This window comes from Felis catus, chromosome E1 (genome assembly GCF_018350175.1).
Source record: "Felis catus isolate Fca126 chromosome E1, F.catus_Fca126_mat1.0, whole genome shotgun sequence".
NCBI lineage: Eukaryota > Metazoa > Chordata > Mammalia > Carnivora > Felidae > Felis > Felis catus.
In genome coordinates this window covers 864,295-879,881 of record NC_058381.1, presented here as the reverse complement: position 1 = coordinate 879,881, position 15,587 = coordinate 864,295, and the positions used below count along the sequence as shown (strand labels likewise).

The window sequence follows — 15,587 nt, the reverse complement described above, 5'->3', positions numbered from 1 at the left end:
GTACATGCTGACAGAATGGGAAAGATATTTGCAAATGACATAGAGGTTAAGGGTTAGCATCCAAAATCTATAAGGAACTTATCAAACTCAATACCCCCAAAACATACTTCTTCGGGTGAAGAAATGGGCAGAAGACATGAATAGACACTTCTCCAAAGAAGACATCCGGATGGCCAACAGGCACATGAAAGGATGCTCAACGTCGCTCCTCATCAGGGAAATACAAATCAAAACCACACTCAGATATCACCTCACGCCAGTCAGAGTGGCCAAAATGAACAAATCAGGAGACTATAGATGCTGGAGAGGATGTGGAGAAACGGGAACCCTCTTGCACTGTTGGTGGGAATGCAAACTGGTGCAGCCGCTCTGGAAAACAGTGTGGAGGTTCCTCAACAAATTAAAAATAGATCTACCCTAAGACCCAGCAACAGCACTGCTAGGAATTTACCCAAAGGATACAGGAGAACTGATGCATAGGGGCACTTGTACCCCAATATTTATAGCAGCACTCTCAACAATAGCCAAATTATGGAAAGAGCCTAAATGTCCATCAACTGATGAATGGATAAAGAAGATGTGGTTTATATACACAATAGAATACTACTTGGCAATAAGAAAGAAGGAAATCATGCCATTTGCAGCAACGTGGATGGAACTGGAGGGCATTATGCTAAGTGAAATAAGTCAGGCAGAGAAAGGTACCGAATGTTTTCACTCATATGTGGAACTTGAGAAACTGAACAGAAGACCATGGGGGAAGGGGAGGGGGAAAAATAGTTTCAGACAGACAGGGAGGGAGGCAAACCCTAAGAGACTCTTAAATACAGAGAACAAACTGAGGGTTGATGGGGGGAGGGGAAGTGGGGGATGGGCACCGAGGAGGGCACTTGTTGGGACGAGCGCTGGGTGTTGTCCGTAAGCGATGAATCACAGGAATCTGCTCCTGAAGCCAAGACTACCCTGTGCACACTGTATGTTAGCTCGTTTGACAATAAATTACATTAAAAAAAACCAAACCTGTACGTAAACACTTAGAGCACCGTGACTCATAACAGCAAGAAAGTGGAAACAACCCAAAGGTCCAGCTGACGGGTAGATGGACAGTATGTGCAACAGCCATACGGGGGCCTATTACTCAAGCGTGGAATGCAATGAAATTCTGGTTCATGCCACGGCACGTCTGAGCCTCAAAAACGTGATGCCAAGGCAGACCTCAATACCAACGGCCACATACTGTCGGGTTCCATTTCTACGCAATTCCGTATTTGAGGAGAGGAAAATGGTGGGTGACTGCTGACAGGTTAGGAGGTGTCTTTCCGGGGAGAAGAAAATGTTCTGGAACCAGGTAGCTGCTCAACTTTGTGCATCTACAAGATATACAGAGACTGCTGAAGTATACACTTGAAGAGGGTGGATTGTCTGGTATGTGAATTATGTCCCGATTAAAAAAAAAAAAAACAAAACAAAACTTGGCAAGACCCGCTTTACTTGGACAACGTCAACGGCAGCTCTGTGCTTCCTGAGATCACTGGAAACACACCAGTTCCTGTTCTGTGCCATAACCTCACTTAGGGATCTTTGGCTAATTAGCCCAAACTCAAGTGTGTGGGGGCCGTTTGCATCCACTTCTAACCCACCAGGAGACTCCGAACTTAAAAAGCACAGGGAGGAGGGAGGCTGTGAAAAGCAGAGAATGAGTCCACGGCACCCATGGACAGTACAGGTTGTATCAGTATCTGGAAAAACAACAACAACAACAAAAAAAAAAACCAACAGAGCACGTGAAAACGAAGACAGGATTGCTTTAACAAAAAAAAACCCAAACAAACTCCACAGAAGAGCTGACCAGAGGGATGGCAACAGCAGAAGAAGAGAAACTGGTCTGGGGAGCTATCGATCATGTTAGAGCCAAGGAAAGTTTCTAGAGCCCAGCAGGGACCAAGAAATAAGAACGGGGCCAGACAAGGTGAGACACGGGTCCAGCATCCGTCTAATGCAAGCTTTAGAAGGGGAATCAGAGAGAGAGAGAAACACTTGAGGGGCACCTGGGTGGCTCAGTCGGTTGAGCATCTGACTCTTGATTCTGGCTCCAGTCATGATCTCAGGGTTCGTGGGACCGAGCCCCACGCTGGGCTCTGCGCTGACAACACAGGGCCTGCTTGAGATTCTCTCTCTCTCTCTCTCTGCCCTTCCCCTGTTCATGCTCTGTTTCTCTCAAAATAAACAAACATTGAAAAAAAATTTGAAAAAATAAGTTGTGTGTACATATGTGTATATATACACATAAATATGTATATGTTTGAATATGTTTACATGAATATTTTATATATCATATACAGACATTCATACATCATATTATGTATCACACGTACACACGCTAAACGTTTTATATTATATGCACACGCATGCACATACACCATATATTCACACACATGTACAACAGATACTTACACAATTACACAAAACGTAACTCTATACACGTGTATATGCTGGGCCAAATTCACCAACAAAATGCAAACCTGTAACCGAGCTCAAGGTGAAGAAGGGTTAATACACAAGTAGCAGAACCAACAAGGGGAATACAACCCAGGGGAGAAAGCAGAGGGGCCCACGGAACGTGGAAGATTCCGTGGCGGATGGAGGCTGCAGGACCAGTGGCTGGAAGCCACACTGTCACCCCGACAGCGTGGCCCCAGCCCGTGGAAGGCGAGGCGCTAAAGTGAAGTCCCCGTAGGGCAGGGGTCCCTGAGGTCTGCTCCGTCCATGATGGGACTTCAAAGCAAACCCACTCCTTTGGAGGAACAACAAAGGCACCGCCCCCGGACGGTGGGAGGCAGCCTTCTCCTGAAGTGCCCCGGAGCCTCCCTCCTGAGGCCCTGAGCTCAGCCTCCTCCTGCACAGTCACAGTCACGGAGGCCGGGACCCCGCTCTTCCTTGGCCGTGAGCCCCTCCAAGCACTGTGCCCACACCCCGCCCCGGGGAAGCCCCTGTCGTGGCTGATAACGGTCGATGAGTGGAAGGATTCCTCTGTCCTGCGGAGGAATCACACCATGAATGGGGTCATGGCTGGTTTCCTCTTCCTCGCCTGCCCTGCCCCCTCCTGCTCGCCCCGGGGGGTGGGGGGGCAGGCACTGCCTTAATGCACCTCTCCCTGGTGAGCAGGTGAGCGCCTACGGCTGTTTGCCAGAATGGGACCTGTCCCCGCACCACAACCACCTGTCGCTGAGAGCGCTTAGCCAACCACCGGCTCACTCGGTCCTCCCGACTTGTGTAGAAGCCTCACTCTGCCCACCGTGAACCTGCCCGGCCGTGAAGCCACGTTCAAGCCCAGACCGCGCAGAGTGTAGCTTCGGCCCCTGTGTCCCTCTCTCTCCGCTTGCCTCCCTGTGCCTGCCCCTCTCCCTGCCTTTCCTCACCCCTCCCCGGCTCACACTGGGCTGAGTCACGCTCTCTGACTGCCAGCGGGCCGGCCTGGGAGAGGATGGCCAGATGGGTCATGACTAAGATCTGGGTTTGTCTTCACGGCTACAGAGAACCCGTGACCCCTTCTGGGCCCCTCCAGGGCTTGGGGCGAAGGAAAGAGCAGACAAATGCACGGCTGTGTCAATGGGGAAGTCGTTTCTGAACTGGCCCGGGGGACCAGACTCGAGCAGTGGCCTGAGGGCCTTTCCTTGAAGCCTCTGGGTTTCCTGAACCTGACCACCTTGCAGAGGCCCCGGACACCGCCCAGCTGGGAACCAGGACACGAGGGATGTGAGCGCGATGCTGCCACCAACTTGGAGGGCCCTGGGCAAGACACCGCTTCCCCAGGCCTTGGGTTCTGCATCTGTGAAATGAACAGCCACCCCTGGCGTGTCCAGCACTGTGGCACGGGGACAGCACCGAGCCAAGGGGGCGGGGAAGGGGCTCAAGGAAAGTGGCTACAGACAAAGCACCGGCACCAACACCGCCACTGGAGCAGCACACGTCCGGAGAGGGCGGCCTGGCCCAGACCATGACTGAGGAATGACAGGGCCAGGCCACCAGGAGGAGGGGAGGTGGGTGGAGGGCTGTGTGGGACGAGGGACAGAAAACAGCAGCCCCAGGATAACAGGTGCAGACGTGAGCACTGTGGACCCAGGTGGGTTCTCGATCTGCCTCGTTCCTGAGTGACCTCACTCAAATGCAGCCCCTCTACCGTTTTGACCTTCAGCTAAGCTGCGTCCTCCACTTGTGTCTCCTAGCTTGGCCCCGTAGCTTCACTGCCAGCAGCCCTTCCCTGCTCCCCTCTCCCGCCTCCCTCCCACCCCAGGCCCAGCAACCCTCAGCCCAAACCTCACCCCCTTACGTCCTGATTGTACCCTGTCACCGTGTCACGGTCGGAGATCTCAGCCACGTCACCTTCACTCCTCCTACCAAACACGCATACACAGTAGGTGCTCAACAAAAAATCTGTTACTGATGCAAAATGGCCAAACGGGCAGGATGCCTGAAGGGCCAGGCCTGCTCTGTTGATTAAGCTCCTGGTCAAGCCCCCCTCCACGAAAAGTCTCCTGGATGAATCCCCATCCCCAGGCACTCAGCCCAAGGAAGTTACGATCCCCACGACCGCCCTGCCCGGTGCCTTCTCAAAGGCTCCCAGACTAACCAGCGGACCCCCAGCCCACTCCAAGGAGCCTGGCCCCCGCCACCTGCCCCTCATAACCCATGCCCCCCGTGGTCATCCTAGGGACACAGGAAGTTCTGCCCGAGCATCTTGGAGCTGCTCTGCACAGACAGCCATGTGCAAGCACCCACAAGGGTCCCTGCAGGTCACAGAGCTCAGGGGGCACAGGTAGGGGGAGGGGAGGCGTCTGGAGAGACAGAAGACTTTTTACAGAAGACCCGACTTCTGGCCCCGAGCTGTCCGCACCAGCACTCCCACAGCACACGCGTGCACACACCCCCGGGGCCTCACCCTGGGGCCCCTCCGGTCTCCCCAAGGACCCCATCCGCTCACACACACCCCGGGGGCTCACCCTGGTGCCCCTCCAGTCTCCCCAAGGTCCCCATCTGCTCCGCCAGGTCGTTAGAACTCCACTGGCTCATCCCGATGAGGATGGAATTCTTCCCTTCGGCCATGTCCTCTGTGGGGGAAGCAGAGATGGGCGTGAGCGGACAGGCTGTGTTCAGGTGACCCTAGCCGTCGACGCAGACCTCGACTGCTGGACGTGTCTGTCCTCTGGACAGTACAACACATTCAGGAAGCTTCCGCTGCAAGCAGGCATCGCTGCTGTGCCCCACGGGGCCCCCCAGCTGCGGCTGAAGAAAGTAACCAGGGGACAGTCCTGGGAAAGGGTACAAACCCACACAAGTTTCTGTTCCTGGCAGCAAGGGTGGTGTTTCCTGAAAAGAAGGAAAAGAAAAACCTTGCCACTTGCCAGGAGTTTTTCGTTGGGTAAGTGACTTGACTTCTCTGAGCCTCAGTTTTCCCATCAGAAAAACGGGACTGGCAAGGTCCACCTCGAAGAGCTGCCATGAGAATTAAGTGAGCTAAGGGGGATAAAGGTCTCGGAGCACACGAGGTGCCCACAGATAGACATTATGGTTACTCCTCTGCATGAGAATGGGTTGCCACAGGTATCTGGGGTTTGAATGGGGCAGAAGCAGGTCTGCAGTAACCGGGGCACGGAATTCTGGCTCCAAGCAAGCCTTGAGCTGTACAGAACCACTGACTCTCATCCCAACCTTGTGAACCTAGTGATACCCCCATCCTCCTCACGCCCCCCCCCCACCAACCCTGTCTCTATCCGTGCCCTTACCCAACCTGAGCTCAGCGATTACTCTGAAGAAGTCAGTGGGGCCATATTCCCCAACCACACCGAACACAAGCCCCTGGGTCCCACACGACAGCTGCACACACCTGATGCGGTCCCTCGTCCCAAGGCGGGGCGTTCCCTCAAGAACAAACCCACAGGTGTGCCCTGCCCCCGCTTGCAAAGTGACGGGCCTTCCTGGCAAAGGATGCTGTGCCCTCTCTCATGGGGCAGGTACTGAAGGGTGGTGGCGAAAATCCTCAAGCTCGTGACAACTGAGAATAAAGGGACAGGACCCATTTCACTGCCAAAGATGGAACCAACATGGCAGAGCACGGGGAGCTGTCCAGAGTTCTGACCGCTCTGGAGCTCAGCACTTTTCTCCCCCACTTCTGGCTGGGACACCTCGGCCAGCCTCATGGACTCGCCTATTTGATTTATTTAACAACGCTGATGAAATGTTTCCTCTGCACTGAGATGGTCATAATGCCTTACAAATACCAACTCACCCCACTCTCATCATGATACTGAAAAGGTACAACCCTTATCATCGGCATTTTATAGACGAGAGATCTGAAACACGGAGTACCTCAGTACCTTGCCCGAGGTCACCGGCGAGAGCCAGGACTGAAGCCCAGGTACACTATTTCAAGAGTCCTGCAATCCTGGTGGCCTGCCCTGGATGTCCTGGATCGGCCCCCGAGCCCCCCGCCCAGGATCCACACCTGCCCAGATGACTTCCCGAGCCCCATGTGCTCCATTCTACACCTCTAGGCAGCGCTGTGTTCCGGGCAGGCTCCTGGCTGGATTCCAGTCTAAACTCTGCCCCACGTGAGCCTGGGCCTTTGCACGTGCCCTCAACTCTTCCTTGGGAGTAACAGCTCTGGTTCTGGAGCCCTTTCCAGCAGGCCATCATGAGGGTGAAGGAGAACACTGTGAATCTGTAAAATCTACGGGGGCCAAGGTGCCCACCCCCAGACACCGGCTTCTCTGCTCCCACCCCTAACGGAGAGACAGGGCCAGGCTCAGGAACACGCCTGTGCTCTGCTCCCGGGATGGCTCCATCTCCCAGTGCCCACAGCATCAACAGCCCACTCGTCCCGGGGACAACCAGCCCCACCCCGGCTGTGTGCAACACCAGGGGCCCGGGCCCCAGAGACTCACCTGGGGCCACACGTTGGCCAGTCACTGGCCCAACCTCTGCCCCTGGCGGCCTGCACCTGTGTCTGCTACCTCCCTTCGAGGCGGAGGCTGTGTGCCCACCAGAAAAGCCCAGAGATGTGCCCCCTGTTCTCCAGGAGACCGGCCGCGGTCTGTAAATTCAGTGCTTTATCCTGTTCCCTTCGCTGGGAGGAACCGGGGATTGGAGCACGCAGCCGGGTCTCCGCAAGACCGAGGGCAGCTCTCGCCCGGCCTCGCACCAGGAGGGGAGCAGGGTGTCCACCGGGCATGGGGACAGCAGAGCAGGGGACACGGGAGATGAGGCGGCAGGCGGAAACCTCCAACGTCCCGCCCGGGGAGGGCTCCGCTGGGCCCCTGGTTGGGCTCGGCTGCGACCTCGGGGACCAGGCTGCTTGTGCGGGTCCACAGCAATGAGCCGGCTCTTGTCTAGATGCTGGGAGAGGGGACCGAGAGAACAAGCGGAGGGAAGGGGCCTGGGCCTCAGCGGGGGGCGCCTCCTGCTCACTCACTCACCCCTCCGTGTTCCCTTATGTCAGAGGGGGGCAAATCCTTCACTTTGAACAGCGATGCTGAGCAGAACGGTGATCAACAAACCACTCGTATTCACAAGTACAACTTGAGGCAGGCGTCTGGGTGGTTTAGTGGGTTAAGCGTCCGACTTCAGCTCAGGTCATGATCTCACAGTTTGTGGGTTCAGGCCCCACGTCGGGCTCTGTGCTGACAGCTCGGAGCCTGGAGCCTGCTAAGGATTCTGTGTCTCCCTCTCTCTCTGCTCCTCCCCAGCTCACACACTCTCTCTCTCTCTCTCTTTCTCAAATAAACATCAAAACTAATAATAAAAAAAATGCAAATACAACTTGGTAGGTGCTGACAAACGGACACACCCCTGACACCATCTCCCGAGTTTCACCCCCTCCCTCCCCCTCCCCCCCTCTCCCCTTCTCCCCTCCAGTTTCTGCTTTTCGCTGTCTGCCGGAGTCTGCTCCTTTGCCTTACTTACAGCTCGCCTGTCTCCCACCCCCACCGCTGACCGGTGGCTCCGGAAGCACGGGGACAGCGCCCATCTGCCACACCCCCGCTGTGAGAGGCAGCGTCCCCGAGGAGCAGATTCTGGCCCCTGCTTGGCCTGACCTTGAGTAACCTTGGGTGACCCTGAGCAAGCCTCCCAACACTCTGGCCTCAGTTTCCCAGCCCGGAGACGGTGGTGGTGGTGCCGAACTCCAAGACCTTGCGGGCCCCTCTGGGCCCCCCTGAGTCTTCCCTTGCTCTGCACCCCAGCCCTGGCAGACTGGGCCGTGGCCCCCAGATATCCTCTGACAGGAGGGAGGCACCTCTCCTGGGTCTGGGGACCTGGACCCCAACACCCACCCCGTGGCGCTCACCAGCCACGCGAGGCCCCGGGCCTGCCGCCGTGGCCCATGGAGCCGGCATTCTGCCCAGGGTGTCAGGGACCCAGACGGTCTCCTGCCCGAGTCTGGGACACTCACCGCCCGGACCTGGGGGCTTCGGACTGCCTGTTGGGCCTCGTCCAGCCCAGGGGACAGAGAAGGACAGCTTTACCTCTGACTGCCTGAGCCACAGAGACTCCAACAGCCTTGTCTCAGGGACAGCACAGAGCACACAGGGGGTGGGGAGGGCAACCGGGAGGAAGGTGGCCTCCGCAGCCTGTGGGGTGCAGGGCGGGGGCAGGACGGGCCCACAGCTGCTCAGGGGGCAAGCCGGTGAGCAGGCCCGCCCCCAGTGCCTCCTGCTACCAGCTGTCCCGTCATCGGGGAAGCCGGCCCTGAGGAACTGCAAAATATTTTAAATAAAAGCGTTCTAAGCATCAAAATATTGACGTCACTGCTGTCACATTGTGCGCTAGTTGCTATGGAGAAGCAGTCCCAGCAGCGCTCTGGCCAGACACCCCTGGGAGACAGCAAACGGGTCCCACATGGGCCGGGTGTCGGTTGGCTTGGGGTCTGCCCAGCTGTGTCCTGTGCCTCCCTGAAAGGCACCTGAACTGGGCACTCCCCACTTTCGGAGGCACACAGCTGACCCGGATACTAAGGCCCAGAGAAGGGCAATGGCGTGGCTGAGACCATGAGGCCACGTCCCCGGTGTCCTGCTGCAGGCCCAGATGTCTTCCCAGCACACGGTCTGTTTCTGCTTCGAGACCCTATCTCGCTAGGCATTTTACAGCTGGCTGTCCCGGGAGTGCGTCAGCCCCCCAGATACGGTGACTTCCCCAGTGGGGCCAAGCCGGCCAGGTGAGGACCGGGGCCCCTGGGTGGGAGAGGCAGCCAGGCGAGCGTGACCGTGGGGACCTTCTGTCCGCTGCCCTCTGGCGCCCACACCTGCCCTGCGTGCGCGCTCTCGCCCAGAGCCGGAAACGCGCACCCGCTTTGGCGCGCCCGTCCCCACTCCCTGCTTCCTGTCCTTTGTCCCCTTGACCACGCCCCTGCTGTCCGCCGGCCCCCTTGTACCCACTGGACCGGCCGCCCACCAACCTCCCCATGCCCCCTGGACGTGCCCCCCTCACGCCCGCGGGACGTGACTCCCTCGCGCCCCCTGGATGTGCTGCCCACCGGCCTCCCTCATACCTGTTGGACACGCCCCCCCCCTTACTCACAGGACGTGCCCCCCTCGCGCCCCCTGGACGTGCGGTCTTTATGCCCACTGGACGTGCCCCCCTCGCGCACGCTGGAGGTGCCCCCCTTGCACTCTCTGGATATGCTGCCCGCTGACCCCCTCGTGCCCTCTGGATGTGCCCCCCTCACGCTCCCCTGGATGTGCCCCCCTCGTGCCCGCTGGACATGTCCCTTTGTACCTGCTGGACGTGCCCCCCTCACGCTCCCCTGGACGTGCCCCCCTCGTGCCCGCTGGACATGCCATCTTCGCGCCTGGACATTCCCCCCTCACACCCCCTGGACGTGCCGTCTTTGTGCCCACTGGACGTGCCCCCCTCGCGCACGCTGGAGGTGCCCCCCCTTGCACCCTCTGGATATGCTGCCCGCTGACCCCCTTGTGCCCTCTGGACGTGCCCCCCCTCGTGCCCGCTGGACATGCCGTCTTTGCGCCCGCTGGACATGCCCCCATCCCGCCTTCCGACACGCCGCCCAACAGTCCCCTCGTGCCCCCAGGACGTGTCCTCCTCACGCCCGCTGGATGTGCCACCCTCGCACCTGCTGGACGTGCCCCCCTGGTACCCACGGGAGGTCTCCAACAGTCCTGCTCACTGCCCCGCATCCCCTCTGCGACTGATCCTATGTGCCTGGCACAGGGTCTCAGGCAGGCAGCCAGCCTCTCCTCTGCCCCTCGTGCCAGGCCCCTGACCCCTGGTGCACGGGCCCCTGGGTCCCCGGAAGGGCCACCGTCCTGCTTCAGTGCCATCACACCGGCCGCCTCCTCCGTCAGAAGGCTCCTTCCCCTCGTGACTACGGAGAGGGCGCTACCAACCCCACTAAGTTAGGGACCCGCGTCCACTCCCTGCTAACACCTGCTGACTTACGCAGGGGCATCACCCCCTTGGGAGGGTGACTTCCTCCGTGTCACTGCTGGGTTTTGCCTCTCCCGCTAAACCACCAGCATCAGGAGGGCAGCGCCCACGCCCAGAGGCCTCTACAGCTCAGCGAGCGCCTGTCACAGCCCCTGAGGTGGACCAAGGACACAGCCAGTGCCCCTGCCTCGGGGAGTCAGAATCGGGCACACGTGAAGTGCAGGGCACAGCGTCCAAGAGGAAGAGATGCTAACCCCCACAAAGATCCCCTTCGTGAGGCTTCTAGAAAGCTCACCCAGCCAGTGGCGGGAAGATGGAGTTCACTCACCTCTGGCATCAAAGAATTCATCGTCCGAGCTCTCCACTGAGTCGCTGAGGACGTTTCGAAGGTGCCAGGGGGCACCGCCGCCCGGGGGAGGGCCACCTGTGGAAGAGAACATACCTGTTAGCCAGTCCTGAGACCCAGTCCCAGCTGAGCGGTAAAGCTGCACAAACGCCACCCCCCCCACTGCCCCGTGCTCAGCACCCCACCCCACCCCCCCACCCAACCCCTGCGGGGGCTCAGCACCTCCCCCACCCCCTGCGGGGGCTCAGCACTCCACCCCCCCCCCCCGCAGCAGTCTGGACAGTGCTCCACGTGTGCCAGAACGCACGGCGCAACGTGCAGGGTGAGCGCTGGACCTCGCGCTCACACACCGGCGGGAAGGGGCCCTGGTCACGGTGGCCGCTCAGAGGCACCACCGCCTTACAACACCACCCTCAGCCAACGGGACGTCAAGGTCGGCAGAACAGGGGAGAAGGGCCCAGAAAATCACGCCGGTCGCGTGCACTTCCTCGCGCAGGGCGATGTGCTCCCGCGTGCGTCTCTGTCTGGGGCCGGTCAGGTGGCCCAGCCCGGGGAGGGCAGGAGGGTGCAGGAGCGGGGCAGCCGATACCCGGGCAGCATGTCCCGGCCAGGACCTCGGCCTCCATCGCAGACGCACGGCCTGAGCCCCAGCCCCGCGCCGTCCCTGCCGCTTACAACCTCCATGGCCGTCATTCCACACCACAGCCTCAGTTTCCCCACCTCTAAAGAACCGACCACCATCAGTCCGGAGCTCGAAGGATCAGAAGAGATGTACAGTCAGAGTCTGCATCTCAGGCCCAGTAATTATGATGACTAACGTCCACAGAAGCCAGGGGCGGGGAGGGGGGCCGAGGGGCCCCCGGGGACGGTCAGGGGAAGGGCGCACCTGGACCCGGAACACCCCCCGCCCCACCTCCACAGGCACCTGGGTCCTCACCGTGGACCAGCGGGTGCCCAGCACATCCTCCCCATGCCCCCCCGTCCCCCAGGCACACGAAACCCTGGGCATTGCCCAGGGGATTGAGATCTAACTGCCAAAACTGAAACCAGAAAAGCGTCAGGACAAAACTGACCCGGTAATTTTCCTGAGGAAGCAGTCAGGAGTGCACCGTTAACCCTCGCGTTCTGGCAGCTCCGGGGCCTGGGAAGAAATCCCAGAGCCCGGGCGCAGGGACAGGGGATGCGCGCACACACGGCCATAAAGGGACTTCTTCGCGGCGGCCGCAAGGACGCAGTCGCTCCTGGTGTGTGCGCGGGGAAGGCTGCCCGCTGGGTGTGGCTGGGAGAGGAGGGGGAGGCAGGTGGGTCCCGGGACCGCGTGTGCCGTGGGCCCCACGTCCTGAAAAACGCTCCCGCGTCTGAGGAGGATGCGCGCGGCGTGTTGGTCAAGAGCCCAGGTCGGGGGAGGAAGGGGCCAGGGGTCAAGCCGTGAGATGACAGAGGGCCCCGCACCCTCCGTGCCTCAGACAGCAGGGTGGAGGTGGGAGCCTGTCGGAAAACTCAAGCAAATTCAACACAGCGCCGCCTGTCGGGAAACTCAGGCAAATGCAACACAGCGCCGCCTGTCGGAAAACTCAAGCAAATTCAACACAGCGCCCGTTAGCGCAGGGCCTGGGGCACGGCCAGTGTCCACATCAGCCGTCATCGCACCTACATGCGGAGGCAGCGCCATAGCAGGAAGGGCGTGCCCCAAATGCCAGCCAGACACTATCCCCACAGAGCAGAACCTGACGGGGGGAGGCCGGGAGGACTCAGTGTTTACACGGAACACGTAATTTCACGGGGCTGTTAATTTTATAAACCATCCTACCTTATCAGTTCTAAGGTGCGCATTGTTTCACGCTCTCCAATATCTTCAAAACCGGAGTGCATCTCGCTTTTAAAAAATTTCTTTTAATGTTTATTTATTTTGGGGAAAGAGAGAGAGCACGAGCAGGGGAGGGGCAGAGAGAGGGAGACACAGAATCCGAAGCAGCTCCAGGCTCCGAGCTGTCAGCACAGAGCCCGACGAGGGACTCGAACCCACAAACTGTGAGATCATGACCTGAGCCAGAGTCGGACGCTTAACCTCCTGAGCCATCCAGGCGCCCCATGGAGTGCATCGTCCTTAACCCTGTGTCATGGCTCACAGCGTACCCCCCACTCACACAGGGGTTTCCTCTTTCAATAAACACAGTCCAGCACTGTAAATATACTTTCTCTTCATGTAAGTTTCTTAACGTTTTCTCTTCTCCAGCTTTAATTTACTGCACTTATACAGTATATAACTCATACCACACACAGAACACGTGTTAATCGACTGTTTCTGTTACTGGCGATGCTCTGGTCAAGAGTAGGCTATCAGTAGTCAAGTTTGGGGAGGTCAAAAGTCACATGCAGATTTTTTAAGTTTTTTAAAAAATGTTTTTATTTATTTTGAGAGAGAGACAGAACCGGCAGGGAAGGGGCAGAGAGAGAGGGGGACAGAGGATCCCAAGCAGGCTTTGCACTGACAGCACAGAGCCTGACGTGGGGCTCGAACTCATGAACCGTGAGATCACGACCTGAGCCGAAGTCAGGGGCTTAACTGAGCCACCCAGGGGCCCAGTCATATGCAGAGCTTTTACTGTGGGGGGATTAGCGCCCCCAGCCCCTGACTATGGGGGGGGTCAGCGCCCCCAGCCCCCACATAGTTCCAGGGTTTATAAAATAATAATGCATCCTAGCTACTGATCGCATCTTGGATTCTGTGGCAAACAGTAAAACCACCAGGCACACAGGGTACGTCTTTCCTGGGGCTTCAGCCCTGGCCACCAGGCACACAAGTCTTGTGTCGGAGAGACCCGCATTCCTGTAGCAGCAATGCCCCTGCCTCGGTTTCCCCATCTGTGCGAGGGGAGAAACCTGACGGAGACTAACCGTTTTCAGTTCTGACTCATGTTGGAGGTGCCCGTCGGGGACGCACGGCTGGGGCCAATGAGCAAGTGAGAGGTGGGCGCTCTCCCCGGCCATGGCTCCCATGCCCCCTGTGCCCAGTCCCTGCTCTCCTCGCCCCGCCCCACCCCTGCAGGATGCTGGCACTGTTCCCTGCCTGGGGCCCAGATCCCAGCACATAAACTGTTCCTGAAGGGTGAGGCTGGCACTGCCGGCCCAGGGACACCGCTTCCTGCCTGTCCCTCCTGCCCCACCCCCCACAAATTCCCAAATACACACCCAGCCTGGGCGCCAGGCGAGAAGCCCTTTCTGAAGCCCGGAAGCCACCTCCGGGTGTAAAGCTGGGTCTGGGCCCCACTCCCCACGGGGACCCTCGAAGCTTTCGATTCTTACCCACCAAGCAGGCGTTGTGGCACGGTGGTTGGCAATCTCCCGCTCACGCGCCCTGGATTTCCCGCAGGGGATGCACCAAAACTGAGTACTTCCAATGAGGGGAGGGACTGTGTCCCTGACGTAGGTGGAGGATATCCAGCCGGTGCGGTGCCGTGAGACGGGGCAAGAAACAAAACTGCCTCTGTTCTCAGATGGCCTCATTGTCTACACAGAAAACAAAGGCTCAGGGCGCCTGGGGGCTCCGACCGTTAAGTGTTTTGACTCTTGGCTTCAGCTCAGATCTCACGGTTCTTGGGTTCGAGCTCCTCTCTCTCCCTTACTCTCTGCCCCTCCCCTGCTCGCTTTCTCAAAATAAACATCTTTTTTCGAAAAAAGCTCTATGGGGTCCCCTGGGGGGCTCAGTCAGTTAAGCGTCTGACTTCGGCTCAGGTCATGATCTCGCGGTTCGTGGGTTCGAGCCCCACGTCGGGCTCTGCGCTGACAGCTCAGAGCCCGGAGCCTCCTTCGGATTCTGTGTCTCCCTCTCTCTCTGCCCCTCCCCTGTCCGTGCTCTCTCTCTCAAAAATAAATATACATCCAAAAAATTTTTTTAAAACCTTGTAAAAATAAAAAAGTTCTACAAACTCCACAAACCAAAACACGCTATGAGAACAAATAGTTGAATATAGCAAGATCGCCGCATACAAGGTCAATATACAAAAGTCAACTGCGCTCTCTATATTATCAACGAAGGATGAGAATTTGAAATTAAAAAACAATACCGCTTACAATATCACCAAAAAAATAGTGAAACCGCAAAAAGAAGTGCATGTAGGTATAAATCAAACGGATATGGAAATTTTGGTGATACAAAAAGTACGACGATATAAACTTCTGCTGAATTTACATTAATTTTATATGGTTTCTCCATCAACAGATACTAAAGGTCTAAAACCCACCACACACGCCATATTAACATGCCAACATCCCTTGTGGTCCAAATCCATCCTGTTCCCAAGAAGCGAGCACCTGGATGGTCAGGACAGTCATACTGGCCCCAAGATTCGGTCCCTGAGTTTGGGGGGGGGGCGCATGGGCTGCAACCGTGTAAGTAGTGATGGGCTCATCTGAAGCTTTACCCGAGTCTCCCTGGTTCCTGAGCTTGAATAGCGAGGGTTCAGGTTTGGGAGAAGTTCCCAACATGGTGGCTCTCACACCTGTTCGGGAGACACTCCATCCAAGAAAAAAGGCAAGGACGTTTCTGCTAGCCCTCCACACACACACACACACACACACACACACACACACACGCTCTACAGCCTGAGAAAGAGAAAGTCTCCAGAATTTGTCACTCACACGCCACCCCCACTACGTCCCTTTGGGCCACCATCACCCTAGGTTGCTGCCACGCCGACGACGTGGGTGACGGGCTGGGCTTCGTGGGGGCCCCGGCAGGAGGGCCCGGCTGCGGGGAAGCTGGGCTGGCTCCGCTGGGAGAGCCGTTCTCCCCGCTGCAGGT

At 58.0% G+C, this 15,587-nt stretch overlaps 1 protein-coding gene across 1 annotated transcript in view; it reads right to left on the bottom strand.

Moving 5' to 3' along the window:
- Positions 1-15,587, bottom strand: part of PITPNM3 (PITPNM family member 3) — an 82,890-nt gene that overhangs the window by 43,932 nt on the left and 23,371 nt on the right. Inside the window, exons 13-14 of the mRNA XM_023243754.2 lie at positions 10,766-10,861; positions 5,001-5,108 (exon numbers count right to left, since the gene is read on the bottom strand). Coding sequence (XP_023099522.2) covers positions 5,001-5,108; positions 10,766-10,861 — 204 coding nt within the window. The remainder of the gene's footprint in view (positions 1-5,000; positions 5,109-10,765; positions 10,862-15,587) is intronic.